At 39.7% G+C, this 16,040-nt stretch overlaps 1 protein-coding gene across 4 annotated transcripts in view; it reads right to left on the bottom strand.

Annotated features, from left to right (window-relative positions):
• Nucleotides 1-16,040, bottom strand: part of LOC130907033 (tumor necrosis factor receptor superfamily member 14-like) — a 42,764-nt gene that overhangs the window by 10,121 nt on the left and 16,603 nt on the right. For 3 of the 4 annotated variants that reach the window (XM_057821898.1, XM_057821881.1, XM_057821873.1), the window contains 2 exons: nt 13,489-13,542; nt 12,247-12,372 (listed from right to left, as the gene is read on the bottom strand). In XM_057821898.1, coding sequence (XP_057677881.1) covers nt 12,247-12,372; nt 13,489-13,542 — 180 coding nt within the window. The remainder of the gene's footprint in view (nt 1-12,246; nt 12,373-13,488; nt 13,543-16,040) is intronic. The other variant, XM_057821890.1, reaches the window with a different exon arrangement.

The following is a 16,040-nucleotide window of genomic DNA, read 5'->3' as shown; positions in this document are numbered from 1 at the left end:
TTACGTAACATAACTGCTAACAGCCTGTTTTTTTGCTTTTAACCAAGAATCGAGACTGTTTTACATCCATATCTACAAAAAATTTAGGGATTTGAGCATTTATTCACAAGAATTTTCAACGCAAAACGCTCTTTGTTGTACTAAGGGGACCGCCACAGTGACTTAACAAGCAGCACATTCAACATATTTATGTAAAATAAATACTAACTGCCTGTTTTTTTGTTTGTTTTTTGCTTTTAACCAAGAATCAAGACTGTTTTACATTCATATCTATAAAGAATTCAGGGATTTAAGCATTTATTCACAAGAATTTTCAACGGAAAAAGCTGTTTGTTTACATATGGCGGCCGCTAATTTGCTTACTGACTAGCATCATAGTTCGCAATATTTACGCAAAATAAATGCTAACTTCACTTTTTTTTTGCCTTTAACCAAAAATCGAGACTGTTTTACGTCCATATATACAGTGCTGCTCAAAAGTTTGTGAACCCCCTCAACGTTTTGGAATTTTCTATTATTTCAACCTGATTTCCTAATCAATCAATTCAGTAGTTTTTTTTTTTTTTTTTAACAGTTGTGTTGTCGAGACTAAATTAAAAAGAGTTTTCATCAACTGATGTAGGTGCAAAATTGAACTGTTTGGTCACAACCAAAACCGCCATGTCTGGCGAAAAGTCAACACTGCATACCACCAAAAGAACCTTCTCCCAACAGTGAAGCATGGAGGTGGGAATGTCAAGATCTGGGCTTGCTTTTCATCCTCAGGACCTGGACAACTCCACATAGTCCAGGGAATCATGAATTCTGAGGAATATTGTCAAATCCTATAATATAACCTGACGCCATCTGTTTTGAAGTTAAAGCTTGGCAGAAGGTGGATCATGCAACATGATAATGATCCAAAGCATTCCAGCAATACAACCAAGGAATGGCTGAAAAAGAAGAAGATTCGTGTTCTGGACTGGCCCAGTCAAAGTCCTGACCTAAATCCCATTGAAATGCTGTGGCGGGACCTGAAGCGAGCAGTTCATGCCAGACGCCCATCAAACCTCTCTCAACTGACTGCGTTCTGCAAGGAAGAATGGGCAAAAATCCCCCAAAGTAGATGTGAGAGGCTGATTAGTCACTACAGAAACCGTTTGGTTGAGGTAATCTCTGCAAAAGGAGGCGCAATATCCTATTAACTGAAGGGGTTCACATACTTTTGCACACGATATCTGAGTTTTTCTTAAATCAACCACTTTTGTTAAATAAAGAATGACAATATAACTATTTCTTTTGTTTCAGTCCATTATTTGGAATGTCAGTATTGTGGATTTGGGTATAACTTAACATTTAATAAGGTTATTTTAGTTTTTTTTACAAAAAATCTGACCATCGCTGTGGGGTTCACCAACTTTCGAGCAGCACTGTATAAATATAGGGATTTAAGCATATTTTCACAAGAATTTTCAACGGAAAAAGCTCTTTGTCTGTGTTTCCACTCGGTCAGCTTTGACGGCCACGCCAAAAATGCTGGCTACTACGCCAGCCTTGAGCTCCCGGAGGGCATCTGGTCCTACACCAACCCCTATGCTGACGGCAACAAGCACATCTTTGTTTACTTTGACCCCGTGCACCTTTGGAAGCACATCTACAGCAGCTTCCACAACAATGGCTGTATGGTGCTGCCCAAGTATCCTGGGGCTAGAGTAAGTGGCCAGCATTATTCAATTTATAAAAAGATTAATCAAAACACCTATCTTTCTAAAACAAACATGTTTTTTAGGAGCCTGAGAGGATGAGGACGGTCCTATTCTCAAGCCTGAAGGTGCTGGCCAGGTCGGAGAACTACAAGTCTGTCAAGTCCGGCTACAAGTTGAACCAGAAGGTGCTGGCGCGCTCTTCGATCGAGAAGCAGAGCGTTAGGCTCATCATGGCGGTGGTCAACCCCAACACGGTCGCCGGGCTCAGGCTCCTCGCCATGACCACGGGCAAGGAGAACACAGGGACACAGCCGACATCCTGGCGATGTTCCAGAGGACAAGGGAGAGCTGAAGACGGGCCGGCCGGTCCCCAAGCGGCCATCTCTCCCCATGACCCACATTGCGTCCTTCGGAATGTGGGACTCCCTGATGTGCAGGAAGCACAAGAAGAAGCGCAGGGTTGGGTTCCTCTCCCTTGTAATGCACCACAGTGACGGCTTCAGGCATCTGCTGGAGTTCCTGGCGGTCCATTGTCAAGTGTTTTGGTGCAAACTTCTCCAAGGATGTGACTTCACAAGCTTAGAAGAACAAGGCCTTGGAGTGGTCGCCCGGCAGGAAGAGGAGTAGAGTCGAGGAGGGCAGAATGGAGACGGCGATGAACAGGGACTTGTACAAGTCGAGGAAGCTGACCAAAAAACGCAAGGCATAGAAAGAGGCTATGTGATTGTTGAAAGACGAGGCTCACATCCTGGTAACACCACATCGATTATTTGCACTGCTTGAATTATAGGACGATCTCCTACACATTTTATATTTATGTTAATTTAGATTTCATACTTTATACTTGCAAATCAGTTTTGAGATTTTGACTTATCCTGCACTGTAAAGGGAGATGCTCCACAATTTCATTGTACAACTGTTTAATGACAATAAAGGGCTTCTAGTCTATAATAAATTGTGATTGTATTTTGAATTAATAATCGATTCATATATTATTTGAAATTGATTTTGCATGTTTTCCTCAAATCTTCAGTTTCTAATGTGAACATTTAGTGATTTATTAGCTGTTGAAAACTTGCAGTACATGAAAAAAAATTTAAGTTGCTATTTTGGGGAAAATATGTTAAATATTGCTATTGATCCTGAAAATATAGGTGATTAATCTGCATTTGGTGATTTTTTTGCATGTAGTGTAAAATCTGAGATTTTAAGTTTTGTTATACTTATAATAAATTAGGGCTGTAAAATGATTAAATTTTTTAATCGAGTTAATTACAGCTTAAAAATTTATCGTAATTAATCGCAATTCAAATCATCTATTAAATATGTCATATTTTTCTGTAAATTATTGTTGGAAGGGAAAGATAAGACACAAGATGGATATATACATTCAACATACGGTACATAAGTACTGTATTAGTTTATTATAACAATAAATCAACAAGATGGCATTAACATTATTAACATTCTGTTAAAGCGATCCATGGATAGAAAGACGTAGTTCTTAAAAGATAAATGTTAATAAGAAATGTTATATTTAAACCCCTGTTAATGTTTTCATTTTAATAACATTTGTAAAATTTTCAATCAAAAAATAAACTAGTAGCCCGCCATTGTTGATGTACTGTAAATAATTACACAATGCTCATGGGTGCTGAAGCCCATAAAATCAGTCGCACCCAAGCGCCAGCAGAGGGCGACAAAACTCCAAAAAACACAAGTAACAAGTGGACATTTGCACCGTGCTGTCATTTTAATCTGTTTGAGCGGGGCATGTGCATTAACTGCGTCAAATATTTTGACGTGATTAATTTAAAAAATTAATTACCGCCCGTTAACGCGATAATTTTGACAGCCCTATAATAAATATAATGAATTGGGATTTTATAAGGGAACGGTTAGAATTTTTTGATACCGCTGCATAAATAAACCTAAGGTACGTAGGTGCCTATTTTGGTTTTAGGTCGGTAGCAGCTTTGGTTTTGAAAATATTTGAATTTGAAGTTTTTTTAAAATAGGGCCCCTACGGATCGGCCCTGCTCCCCGTGTCATGTCAATATATTATGAAGTCTATGGTATAACACCGACAAAGCTGGACAATTGTTGTCCATATTTGGCACGTTTTTGCTGAAAAACAATTGAGCGGCTTATCAATGAGATTGGGGTCTAATGTTTTCAAGTGATGACTTAATTGATTTGGCTTCCCGCTGTCCGCCACAAACATTTTTTAAACACAGTAAACAGGGTGGTCTTTCCTAGTCTCCCACTGTATTAAAAGTAGGGACCAAAAGCCAAACGGCCCGAAAACAGCGAATTCTCGGGGGCTGGGGGAGAACCGGAGGTGAGGGCGGTCGCCGTGACGCTCCTAACCCAAACATGTTGCTTCTTGGGCGGACACGTGAGAACCAGAAAAGACAGTGGGTCGCTGCGTGAGCCCAGACCGAAAACGGCGGACAGCTCTTCATATCTCTTTGCCATGTGCTACTACTGTGCTTTCGTTTGGTTAAAAAATACTGCGCACACTCTGAAAATGAGAGCGCCACTACCACCCACTGAGTGGATGTGCAAGTACACTTTATTCTAGTAAGGCATAAAGTATGTTAGGGGGGCCACGCCCCACTATTTGAGGAGTACTGATCTAGATCAATGTATTTTTATGCCCTAACATTAATCTTTTTGTTATAAACAAAAAAAAACTTGCAAATGTAAAACTAAACTGTCTAGAAAGAGATGAAATTGAAAGCTTTACAGTTATAAGATCATTGTTGCTAGGAGCTGAGTAAGTTGTTTGATTCCAGGGAGGATTATTTAAGCAAATCAATATAAGCAGCGTTAACAGGTGAAATAAGACAATGCAAAGGGAAAGGGGCAGGTGCTGTACCTAAACACAAACTCAGGTGTGCAGGAGAAGGCAGGGGAGACTGGAAGACCCTGCTAAAAGATTAACAGTACACACAGAAAGACAGAAGGTACACATACAGTCAGGTCTATTTATATATTAGTACATTGGCACAACCTTCTGAATCTTTTTGGCTCTAAACAACATTGCAATCGATTAGACTTGAAACGAACAGTAGGTGCGCTAACTACAGCTAACTTTCAGCTTTTAATTTGAGAGTATTTACATCCTAATAAATGTGCATTTCACTTTTTTAAAGGGTGCCACAGATAGACATGTAGTTCTTAAAAAATAAATGTTCGTACGGGTTATAATAAATTGATATGAAAACCCCTCTTAATGTTTTCGTTTTAATAAAATTTGTAAAATTATTTTAACTACTAGGTCGCCATTGTTGTTGACATTGCAGGGCGGTGACGTCACATGGGTACGCTGCCGAACTTCCACAGCGTCACTCTTTAACTACATAAACTTGTCATCGGTTCTGCCCTTCCAGTTTCAACCCGAGTGGAACTTTAATGAGAAGGACAGCAAAAGCAAAATGAACAGGAAAGACGGGATGAGACGAGTACCGATCATGTGTCAAGTTCGCTAGTGACAGCACTCTCCTGCTCTAGTGACCAGAGCAGGATAGTGTTTGATGTCAAAAACTGTTTGCAGATCTTCACGGTAAACTATTGTGTAGTCCAACTTATTCCAGTATTATCATGGAGGTAGTTAGAATGGAAATCTGAATCTGAATCCTGACGGTGTTGTTAGATTTATCAGATTTATCAGATGTTGCTCCCAAAGCTTGCTTCCCGGTGAATAAGCGACACGGAAAAAGAATAAATGTATGAAACTTAGTTCGATTGCTGGCTATTCGTATCATTTTCTGCCAAACAGATTGTAATGACGACTTATTTTGCACATTGAAATCTAAGAGGCAGAGAAAGGCAAGTCGACACAGGCGTTCAGATTCGTACCTCGGACTGCGCCGTTTATTGGCATAAGCTTGGGCAACTCCTCCTTCACAACATTCAATGGAACGTAAGAATCATATAGTGAAAATACAACAAAAATAATATTTATATCTCTCAAAAAATATTGTTCAGAAAAAGAAAAGTGCTTCAATCTGCATTAATGAGGCCCTATTCTCACAGTTAAACAACAATGCAAAGAGCACTGGCATTCACAAATTCACAATCAAAATAAATATGCAAAATACACATAAAACTTACTCAGACTTTGGTCAAACATTTTAGCAACTCATTTAGCTCAACAAATACACTGGATGGCAATATTTAGTCACAATACACAAACTAAGATCCTGGGAGCTATTATCAGCAGTACAATTGAACATATGGCCCATTTGGCTTACGGCGCCCGCACTGTGCCTTAAAAGGAAAACTACGGAGTCAGTCAAGGGACAAAACGCACTCATTGGCTTGATCTCTAATTAATTTAAAACTCACCATTGACGCCTTGTGGCGTATTTAAATCACTACCGTACATAGTTAAAGAGTGACACTGTTGAAGTAACGCTGCGTGGCCATGTAACGTCACCGCCCTGCGACTGCAACAACAGCGGCGACCTACTACTCAATTTTTTGGATTAAAATTTACAAATTTTATTAATATCAAAACATTAAGAGGGGTTTTAATATCAAATTATTTTAACTCGTACTAACATTTATCTTTTAAGAATCTGAACTACATGTCTTTCTATCCGTGGTTTCCTTTAGGATATCAATAGCAATCGAACAAACTACCAAAAAGTGAATGGTCACGTTTTGATAATTTGTTGAAAATACTTTGCAGTCAAAGAGAGCCTGAAGTCTCTAACCCATGGACATCACCACATGCCGTGTTTCCTCTCTCGTGATTCGCTGCCAGGCCTGTGCAGAAACTATAATATACAATGAAATTTGAAGCATTTGGCTGAATATGGGAAGCTAACATTGCATGTATTTATACTGCTGCTTTTGTCACCAGTCACATTATCAATAATTATAAGGAATCCAGTTCCACTGGCATCCATAAATGCCCACCCTATGGAACAGCTGGACAGCCAATTGCCCCATTACTATTCGTAAAGCCTCCCACATTGGCAGATGGATAGACGTGACTGTATACTTAGGGTGGCCTTGCACTAGACGAACAGGGCATGGAAATCTGGTATCTTGACACACTACAATATATAGATAGGTTTATTAATTTTTAATAGTCAAGTCAGAATGACAGGAGAAGAGAATTATTAGAGTTACGCCCCAACCCAGCAACTCCTCTCCACGATTGTCGAGAGAGTCGTTAAACAATCCCATTATCATGTGGCTAAGGCTACGTCTACACTTGGACGGATAATGGCTTTGAAGTGCATGTGACACGAAAAAGCATGTTTATTTCATAATACACGCGGTATTTTATGCTCCTGAATGATATGGACTGCTTGGATGTGTGTGGAAGCGCTCGCTATATTTATTTAGTTTTTTTAATCCCGCGCCATGACAATGAGTGACTTCCGGCTTCGGTCTTGCATTGAGGAGGAAGGCACTGTGACGTGTACGGGTGAAGGTGTCCTCTTCACTATACAGCGTACTGTTGTGTATGAGGACTAAGGATTTAGCTGATTTTTCGGATTAATACGTTTATTTTTCACATCACGCCAGCCAAACGGCTGCAAAAAAATCTTGCTGTATGAGGGAGAGGCGTGTGCGCCTTTTTGGAGTTTGAAAAGGTTCCCATTCACCGTGGATATTGGCCAAAACAAGCCCTACTACTGTGGGACCATTGGACTTACGAGGAAGTGAGTAAACATTTTGTTTTGTATTATGTCAAATACGAATACAGCGATTACAAAGTAAACACTACAAACTGTCTTTAAATAAAGGACGACTTACGTTTGATCATTGATTGGCATGTAAAAAGCTCTCATGCACATTAGCTGCTCGTTAGCTGCACAACAACTGCAGCCGCCCTCCTCCGGGGAACTAGCTCTAAATTGCTTTCCGCCGGGCGGTTTGCCGATCCGCGAAGACAATCGACAACCCAGTCGTCATGTCAAATAATCCGGGCTAATTATATGTGATTTTCCACTTCGAAGACTTTGAAACATCACTCGGTTCGGGTTAGCATGTCGGCTAGCTGTCACGCCTCTTGGTTTGTATACATTCTCCGAAGCCTGGGAAGGGAAATGACATATGTCCGATTTAGGTGTCATAAAATATCGTTCGGGAGGTGCGACAGTAAAGGTGAAGTCGACAGTTTTGACCATTATGGAGTAATTTTGCCATGTCGTCCTGAATAAGTGCGTTTTTATTATTTCATATTCTATTTAGCACAAGACTGTTATTTGTCATGACCATGTCATTTATGTAGCAGTTGGGGAAAATCCTTGGATAAAAAGAATATCCTGTAAAAATATTGAAGTAAAGAGACAGAAACAATGACATTTTGCATTTTCCCCCTCGACGGGCTGACTGGTCCTTCTCAACGCATTTATTTAGCTATTGGGGGAAAATACTTGGATAAAAAGAATATCCTGTAAAAATATTGGCGTAGAGAGACTGAAACAATGACATTTCGCAGCTCTCTTGGTCACGTTTTCTTCGTTCTGAATAATTCCCCCTCAATGGGCTGTATAGTAAAACCGATGAGCCCAGTCACCCGCTGATGTCATCCACCTGTTGGGGACGCTTGAGCCCTATAATGGTAGGCAGGACTAACCGGAGATTAAAAGACTCATTTCTCGTCATCTGCGCTTTGCTAAATTGTTGTGTATAGTCGAATCGTCTCAAAATATGATTCTAATTCACATAATAATGCTATTTAAGACTTTTTTTCTCCTGTCGTATGCTCTTTAAACGTGTCATTCGTCAGACTATACAGCATGTCGGCTACACTACTATACTATATTTTGTCCAGATTAGCTGTTACACGGATAATGTAGGTGGGTAATATTACCCACCGCTTAATATGGACTGCTGTCTCCGTACAACAATCGAATACTAAGGACGTGACGTCATGGAGCGTGCCATTGCCATTTTTAGTGCAGCATGCCGGCATTGTAAACAATGGAGGCAGACGATCAAGACGTGGCATTCCTGCTCGTTTTCTTTTCCACAGTAATTGCTTACAGTTTATCATCTAGAGTGTAGAACAGGTGTTAGGAACCTATGTCTTCGCGAGTCATTTCTGGCTCTTTTGATGAGTGCGTCTGCCTCTCCGCCAACGCGTAACATAAATGTGGTACCGGCCGGCTCGCTCGCGTGAAGAGCTGATAATTAGGGGTGTAACGGTACACAAAAATCTCGGTTCGGTACGTACCTCGGTTTTGAGGTCACGGTTCGGTTCATTTTCGGTACAGTAAAAAAACAAAATGCAAAATATAAATGTGCTAGTTGTTTATCACACACTTTTGTGCTTTCAACAATAGGAACATTAGCCTATACGAAGCTAGAATTCTGCTTAAAAAGTAGCGGGTATTTAAAGATAATCCAACAACAATTTGCCTTTCAGACCCCGCCTATTGGTCAGCTTACTTTCTGAAAGAAAGAAGAAAAAAGAATTCCTGTGCTGAAGAGAAAAGCAATCCCAATGACAAAGATTTTAACATGTATTTTACAAATAAAATGCCTCAATGAATCATCTTTTTTTTTTCTTATGAACGGTTTTCAAAAGCTTTATTGGTGGATTTTCTCAAGTTAAAGCGCCACGCAGAAATTAATAAATTTAATTGTGTAAGCAGGAACTGTGTATTATTCTTATTATTTAATTACAGGTGTTTTAGCTCATTTCAATTTAATTTATTTAAATGGGCTATTATTTATTTTGTGTTTATATTTTACAAATGTGATGAAGTATTCATTTATATTGTATATTTTATGTTGTATAACTTTAGTTCCTATGTGAATATTAGTTCTTACCTGTTTTGTTGTGGTAGGAGGGTTTTGTATTGAACACGGGGCCGTGTTGGTTATTATTATAGCAGAGAAGACAGCAGTAAATCAAGAAAAACAAGTCAACTGTGCCCCGATCTACCACTCAAGAGATCTGATGGAGTCAAAAAGTAGGTTACAATTGCATATTAGTTTGAGAATCGACCAGATCCACCGTATTTTTACACGAAGGACTTCCAGCCCGATCCTAGCTACCGGTAGTAGTATTGACGCAGGAGGGCCGCGTCTCGCGTCAAATAATAAACTCTGCCGTTCTTCTCGCGTGCGTCGCATTGAGCCACTTCTGGTACGCATCTAACGCACACTGCGACTGGTGTGCATTGGTTGATTGACTCTAACGCCTGCGTTTCACTGCGTTCTCGCGGCGGCCACCTTGTCGCGCCGTTGACGTTTCTGGGTTATACTGTCCTACCGTGTTGGTCCTCATTATAGTAGAGAAGACGGAGTAAATATAATCTACACAAAGAAACTGTATAAAAGTAAATCAAGAAAGACAAGTCAACTGTGCCCCGATCTACCACTCAAGAGATCTGATGGACTCAAAAAGTGGGTTACAATTGCATATTAGTTTGAAAATCGACCGGCTCCACCGTATTTTTACTCGCGTGACTTCCGGTCTGTCCGATCCTAGCTACCGTATTGACGCAGGAGGGTTGCGTCTCGCGTCAAATAATAAACTCTGCAGTTCTTTTCGAGTGCGTCGCGTTAAGCCGCTTCTGGGACGCATCTAACACGCGGCCACACTGCGACTGGTGTGCATTGGCTGATTGACTTTAACGCCCACGTTTCACTGCGTTCTCGCAGCTGCCACGTTGTCGCGCCGTTGAGGTTTCTGGGTTATACTGTCCTACTGTGTTGGTCCTCATTATAGTAGAGAAGACGGAGTAAATATAATCTACACAAAGAAACTGTAACCCGATCGACTCACAGCCTCGAAAAGTAAGGGTTACATTACGTCAGAAACTCGTTCAGTATGCCACCGTTCCGAACCGAGCACCACGTACCGAAAAGGTTCAACACAAAATACAAATACGTTACACCCTTACTGATAATTCATTCACACATTTTTCTTGACCCTTCAAATGTGCGTCGCAATAATATGCTTCCATTCAGTGCCCATTAGTGGTCCTTATATTGCGGATTACATGGAGATTAGTGTTTTGTTACAGAGCTTATCTCCCGCGTTTTGTCCTTCCCAACTCTGGAGTATATAAAAATGCGTAGGGGTAAATTAAACCACGAAAAGTGAACTGTGCGGTACCCCCAGTCACAGAGGAGCGCAATCAGTTTTTTTCATGACATTTCAGCCTGTCAAAACTGTCGCTACTTCCAGGATCGCCACTGTTATGCACAAGCATTCCTGGTTGCGGCTTCCAAGAAATATACTCTGCGCAGCGCCACACCATTTGTTTTTATTTGTTATATGCCGACTGCTGAGTGCACAACTGAGCATGGATTGTAACATCCCAAGTAATAATGTCAGGCTTTCATTATTTTCTAAAGATTTATCTCAATCAAAACTCTGCAACTGCACGCAAAAGCAGACCGTGCCCTCCCTTCACAATAGCTCTTGTGTGATGTATTCAATTGCGTTCATGAAAAAAAGAGTAATCACAAAACGGAGTTCCCGACCCCTGGTCTTGAAGGTGGAGTAATTTTGAAATTTCCGGCCGGCAATTAATGAGTTTCCTGTTCAGAGGTAAATTGAAAATTTAAAATTGAAAATTATCTGTCCTAGTGTAGACGTAGCCTAAGGGTGCCCTTACTGTTGTAACAGTTGCAATGATTTTTTGATAGTTGATTATTATTATTATGATTATAAGCAAGATGTAGTTGGCGATACAAAATCAAGTGTGAAACAAAGCAGTGAAATAATGACTTTGACAACCAATTCCCATCTACTTAAACACCTTTACACATAGCCCCTGGAGCTAACTTCAACAGGACAAACCTTGAACTTCCAGTTGTTGGCTCTGCAAATGTGAGGCTGTCACTTGGTGGCCTCCAAAATTGTGTCCTCACATTAAACAGTCAGTTCCATAATTTGTGAAGCGAAGAGGACTAGACCACAAGATTCATAGTGATATCTGTGGTGGAGAAATAGATGGTGACAGGCTCCTGCCTTCTTTACGAGCAGTGCTATGCGTTGCAAAGGACCTTCATTTTGCCAGGATGGTTTGCTCTCTTCAAGGCCAACGATGTCGAGATGTGAAGAATATTAAAATGTGTTTAAAACATTTTCTGTGCAGGTAAAGATGGCTTAGGGTTATCATAGTTTGACCCTATAACATATTGACTACAATTTGGAAATCCACACGGATAGGGTAACCAGTATCTTAAATGGAGTACTGTACGCATCCGGTATTTTCTCTCCGGTCTTCTCAGAAAATGAGGCTGACAATCACAAATGTCACAAGAGTCCTTCTCTGCTTGCTCAAATTGAAATTAAACTTATTCCAACCAAAACTAAGAAGTGTGAGTGAGATTTTGGCATGCATCCATTTTCTATAGTGATTCTCCTCATAAGCTTTGCAGTTCTTGGGGATGAGTCATGGTTAGGGAGAGGAAGCTCGTGACTGTCCGCTAAAATATTGCACTTTGAGTTGTGCATTATTATTGATCATCCCAAGAATACAGCACACAATCAGAAAAGCAAGCAAATGGAAAGTTTTCACTTGTCATGCATAGGTGGGGTATGTCTAATAACTCATGACATGATGTTCACCTGCGTTGCAGTTTGTGCATGGAAAGCAATGTTTTAGTCCAGTCGGGATATTCATGTAGGTATCCTTCACACACACCCGGCACGAAGTGCTGCCAAGTTTCGTACAGTCATTCCGAACGTGAGTTCCTGTAGAAAAGACCAGATGCCCCCCCAGAGTTAGGGCTCGAAGTTAACTGCTTCCTTATTGCCCCAGGCAACTTTTTAAAAAATTACTGGAAAGATGATGAAACATAAAACATTCCTGATTGGCAAAACGTATGAATATACGCTGCTTCAAAAAAATTAGAAGAAAACTTCATCAGATCAAAACAGGGGTGGGGGAAATTATCTATTTGAATATCTTTGAATATCTATCCTAATAAGTAGGTGACATATTAGAAACAAAATGATGCTACATAATTTGATAGAAGTAAAAATGATCACCCTATAAGTGGGGGATTCCAAAAAGGATGCAGCACACTGGTTAATTTTGCCAAAATGTCATTGTAGCAACTCAAAATGATTCCCAGTAGTATGTGTGGCTCCCACATGCTTATATACATTCTTGAAAATGTCAGGGAATGCTCCTAATGAGACGATGGATTGGCAAGAATCACTGTCTTTAGGTCATGCCACAGCATCTCAATGGATTTCAAGTCTGGACTTTAACTTGGCCACTCCAGATTTTTTTAAAAAAATTATTTTGTTCTTTTGAAACCATTCTGAAGTTGATTTACTTCTGTGTTTTGGAGCATTGTTTTGTTGCAGCATAAATCCTTTTTTTAACTTCAACTGTCCGACAGATGGCCTCAGGTTTTCCTGCAAAGCATCCTGATAAATTTTTGAATTCATTCTATCATTAATGATTGCAAGTTGTCCATGCCCTGAGGCAGCAAAACAGCCCCAAATCATGATGCTCCCTCCAACATGATTCACGGTGGGGATGAAGTGTTGATGTTGGTGAGCTGTTCCATTTTTTCTCCACACATGACATTGTATGTTACTCTCAAACAATTCAACTTTGGTTTCATCAGTCCAGAAAATATTTTGCCAAAACTTCTGTGCAGTGTCCAAGTGCCTTTTTGCGAACATTAAATGAGCAACAATGTTATTTTTAGACAGTAGTGGCTTCCTCCGTGGAGTCCTCACATGAACACCATTTTTGGCCATAGTTTTACATATAGTTGATGTGTGCACAGAGATGTTGGACTGTGCCAGTGAATTGTGTAAGTCTTTAGCAGACACTCTAGATTTCTTTTGTACCTCTTTGAGTATTCTGTGCTGAACTCTTCCTCCATCTTTGGTGGACGGCCACTCCTTGGGAGAGAAGTAACAGTGCCAAACTCTCTCCATTTGTAGACAACTTCGCTGACTGTCGATTGATGAACATCCAGACTTTTAGAGATGCATTTTATATCCCTTCCCAGCTTTATACAAATCAGCAATCCTTGAGAGCAGGTCTTCAGACAGCTCTTTTGACCGAGCCATGATGCACGTCAGACAATGCTTCTCATCAAGACATTTCTTACCAGGTATGTGTTTTATAGTAAGAAGGGCAGCTTTAAACCACTCATCAGTGATTGGGCAAAAACCTGACTTACAATAATTGGTAAAAATTTGTTTTAAAGTCTCCTCAGGCAGAGGGTTCACTTACTTTTTTCCCCATTCTCTCAGTGTTTATGGTTATCCTCATTAAAACCTGAAAACCTATAAATGCGTGGGTGGTTTCAGTTAAAGCAGACACTGTATTTTCATATGTGTGATTTTGACAACAATCAGATCACATTTGATCGTAATTTTAAGCAAAAATGTGAGAAATTCCAAAAGGTTCAGATACTTTTTCATACCACTGTATAAAGCGTTTTATCTGCTCCACTTACAATGGTACCTCTACATACGAAGTTAATTTGTTCCAGGACCTTGTTTGTAAGTTGAAAGGGTCATATGTTGAGCAGGATTTTCAGATAAGAATACATTATAATTCCATTAATTCGTTCCACAACCCGAAAACCTACACTAAATCCTTAATAAATACTGCTAGTAATATTACAAGTGGCAATTACACATAGCAAAAAAAATATATATACAAATAAAAATCGGAATGAAAATACAGTATAATAATAATTCCGTAATAATGTAACGTATCTGGTTGTAATGTGGCATACAGTACTTATGTACAGTATGTTGAAAGCATATATCTGTCTTATCTTTCCATTCCAACAATAATTTACAGAAAAATATGGCATACTTTAGAGATGGTTTGAATTGCGATTAATTACGAATAATTGATTTTTAAGCTGTGATTAACTCGATTAAAAATTTTAATCGTTTGACAGCCCTAATAATAATACCTGTAACAATATAACGAATCGGATTCCAATGTGACTGTTGTGTTTTGCGTGCTGTACCTGAACGCACAGCATTGCTGACGTGACAGAGTAAGACATCAAGTAGAGAGGTGCGGTAGAGATTTTACTTTCTCTTCTATAGTTTTCTTGTTGGTGGTGTCAATTACGGCGGACAGTAGGCGTGTTGTGTTGCACAAGTTCTGAAATAAATGATTAAAAACTAGGGCTGTCAAAATTAACGCATTAACGGGCGGTAAATATTTTTTTTAATTAATCACGTTAACGCAATTAAGGCATGCGCGGAACAACCCACTCAAGCATTGCCGCGAACAGACTACAATGGCGCCGTTTGAAGTATATTGAGAGCTAAAGGCAGAGACAAGCAAGTGGAGTGGACGCAGGTGATACCGCACCGCTGTTATTTTCAATGTGACCAGCATTGTCAGATTGAGCAGTGAGGAAGAAAGTGGTCGAGTGAGAGAGTAGAGAAAGTGCGCAGTTAGCGCAGGCTCAAGTGCTGCGTCCCCCACATGCTTTTGTTTTGTTAATTAAAGTACCCACAAAAAGCCATCCAACGCTTCTTGATGTTTGTATGTACGCTGCCGTCTTCCTCAGGAGGAAATCGGACGAACCGAGCCAGCCGACGACAACGAGCCGATGAATAGCCGCGCTATAGCACCGCCAATTACCAAGATGGGCATTTATTGGGGCCGCGCTATGTAATGGAATAAGCGGTGGCATCTCTTCCACAACTGTTATAACTATTGTGGCAAGCGGCATGGGGAAGAATAATCAGAGATGATTTTTTTCTTAACACCATGTATATTACTCAGCGCAGAGAAGATATACCATTTGCAGCAAACACTGTGACTCATGGTTGCTCAAATTCCCATCATGCATTTGGGCAGTTAAGAACATTTAAGTCGCTACAGTATCATTTAGTGAAAGCACAGCAAAAATAATATTCCTATCTCTCAAAAATAAATGTTCACAAAAAGAAAAGCGGTCAATGCAAAGAGATCTGGCATTCGCATTCAAAATAGCTATGCAAAATAATACTCTATTCAAACATTAAGTTTAGCTCAACAAATACACTAGATGGCAATATTTAGTCACAATATACAAACTATCAAAATTACTATAACTTGTACTCACATTTATCTTTTAAGAATTACAAGTCTTTCTATCCGTGGATCCCTTTCACAGAAAGAATGTTAATGTTAATGCCGTCTTGCGGATTTATTGTTATAATAAACAAATACAGTACTTATGTACAATATGTTGAATGTATATATCCGTCTTATCTTTCCATTCCAACAATAATTTACAGAAAAAATTTGGCATATTTTAGAGATGGTTTGAATTGCGATTGAGATTAATTACGATTAATGAATTTTTAAGCTGTGATTAACTCGATTAAAAATTGTAATCGTTTGACAGCCCTATTAAAAACCTGACAAAGCTGGC

Source organism: Corythoichthys intestinalis, chromosome 2 (assembly GCF_030265065.1).
Source record: "Corythoichthys intestinalis isolate RoL2023-P3 chromosome 2, ASM3026506v1, whole genome shotgun sequence".
NCBI classification, from domain to species: domain Eukaryota; kingdom Metazoa; phylum Chordata; class Actinopteri; order Syngnathiformes; family Syngnathidae; genus Corythoichthys; species Corythoichthys intestinalis.
Note: the sequence above shows the minus strand (reverse complement) of the source record. Positions and strands in the feature narration are given on the sequence as shown.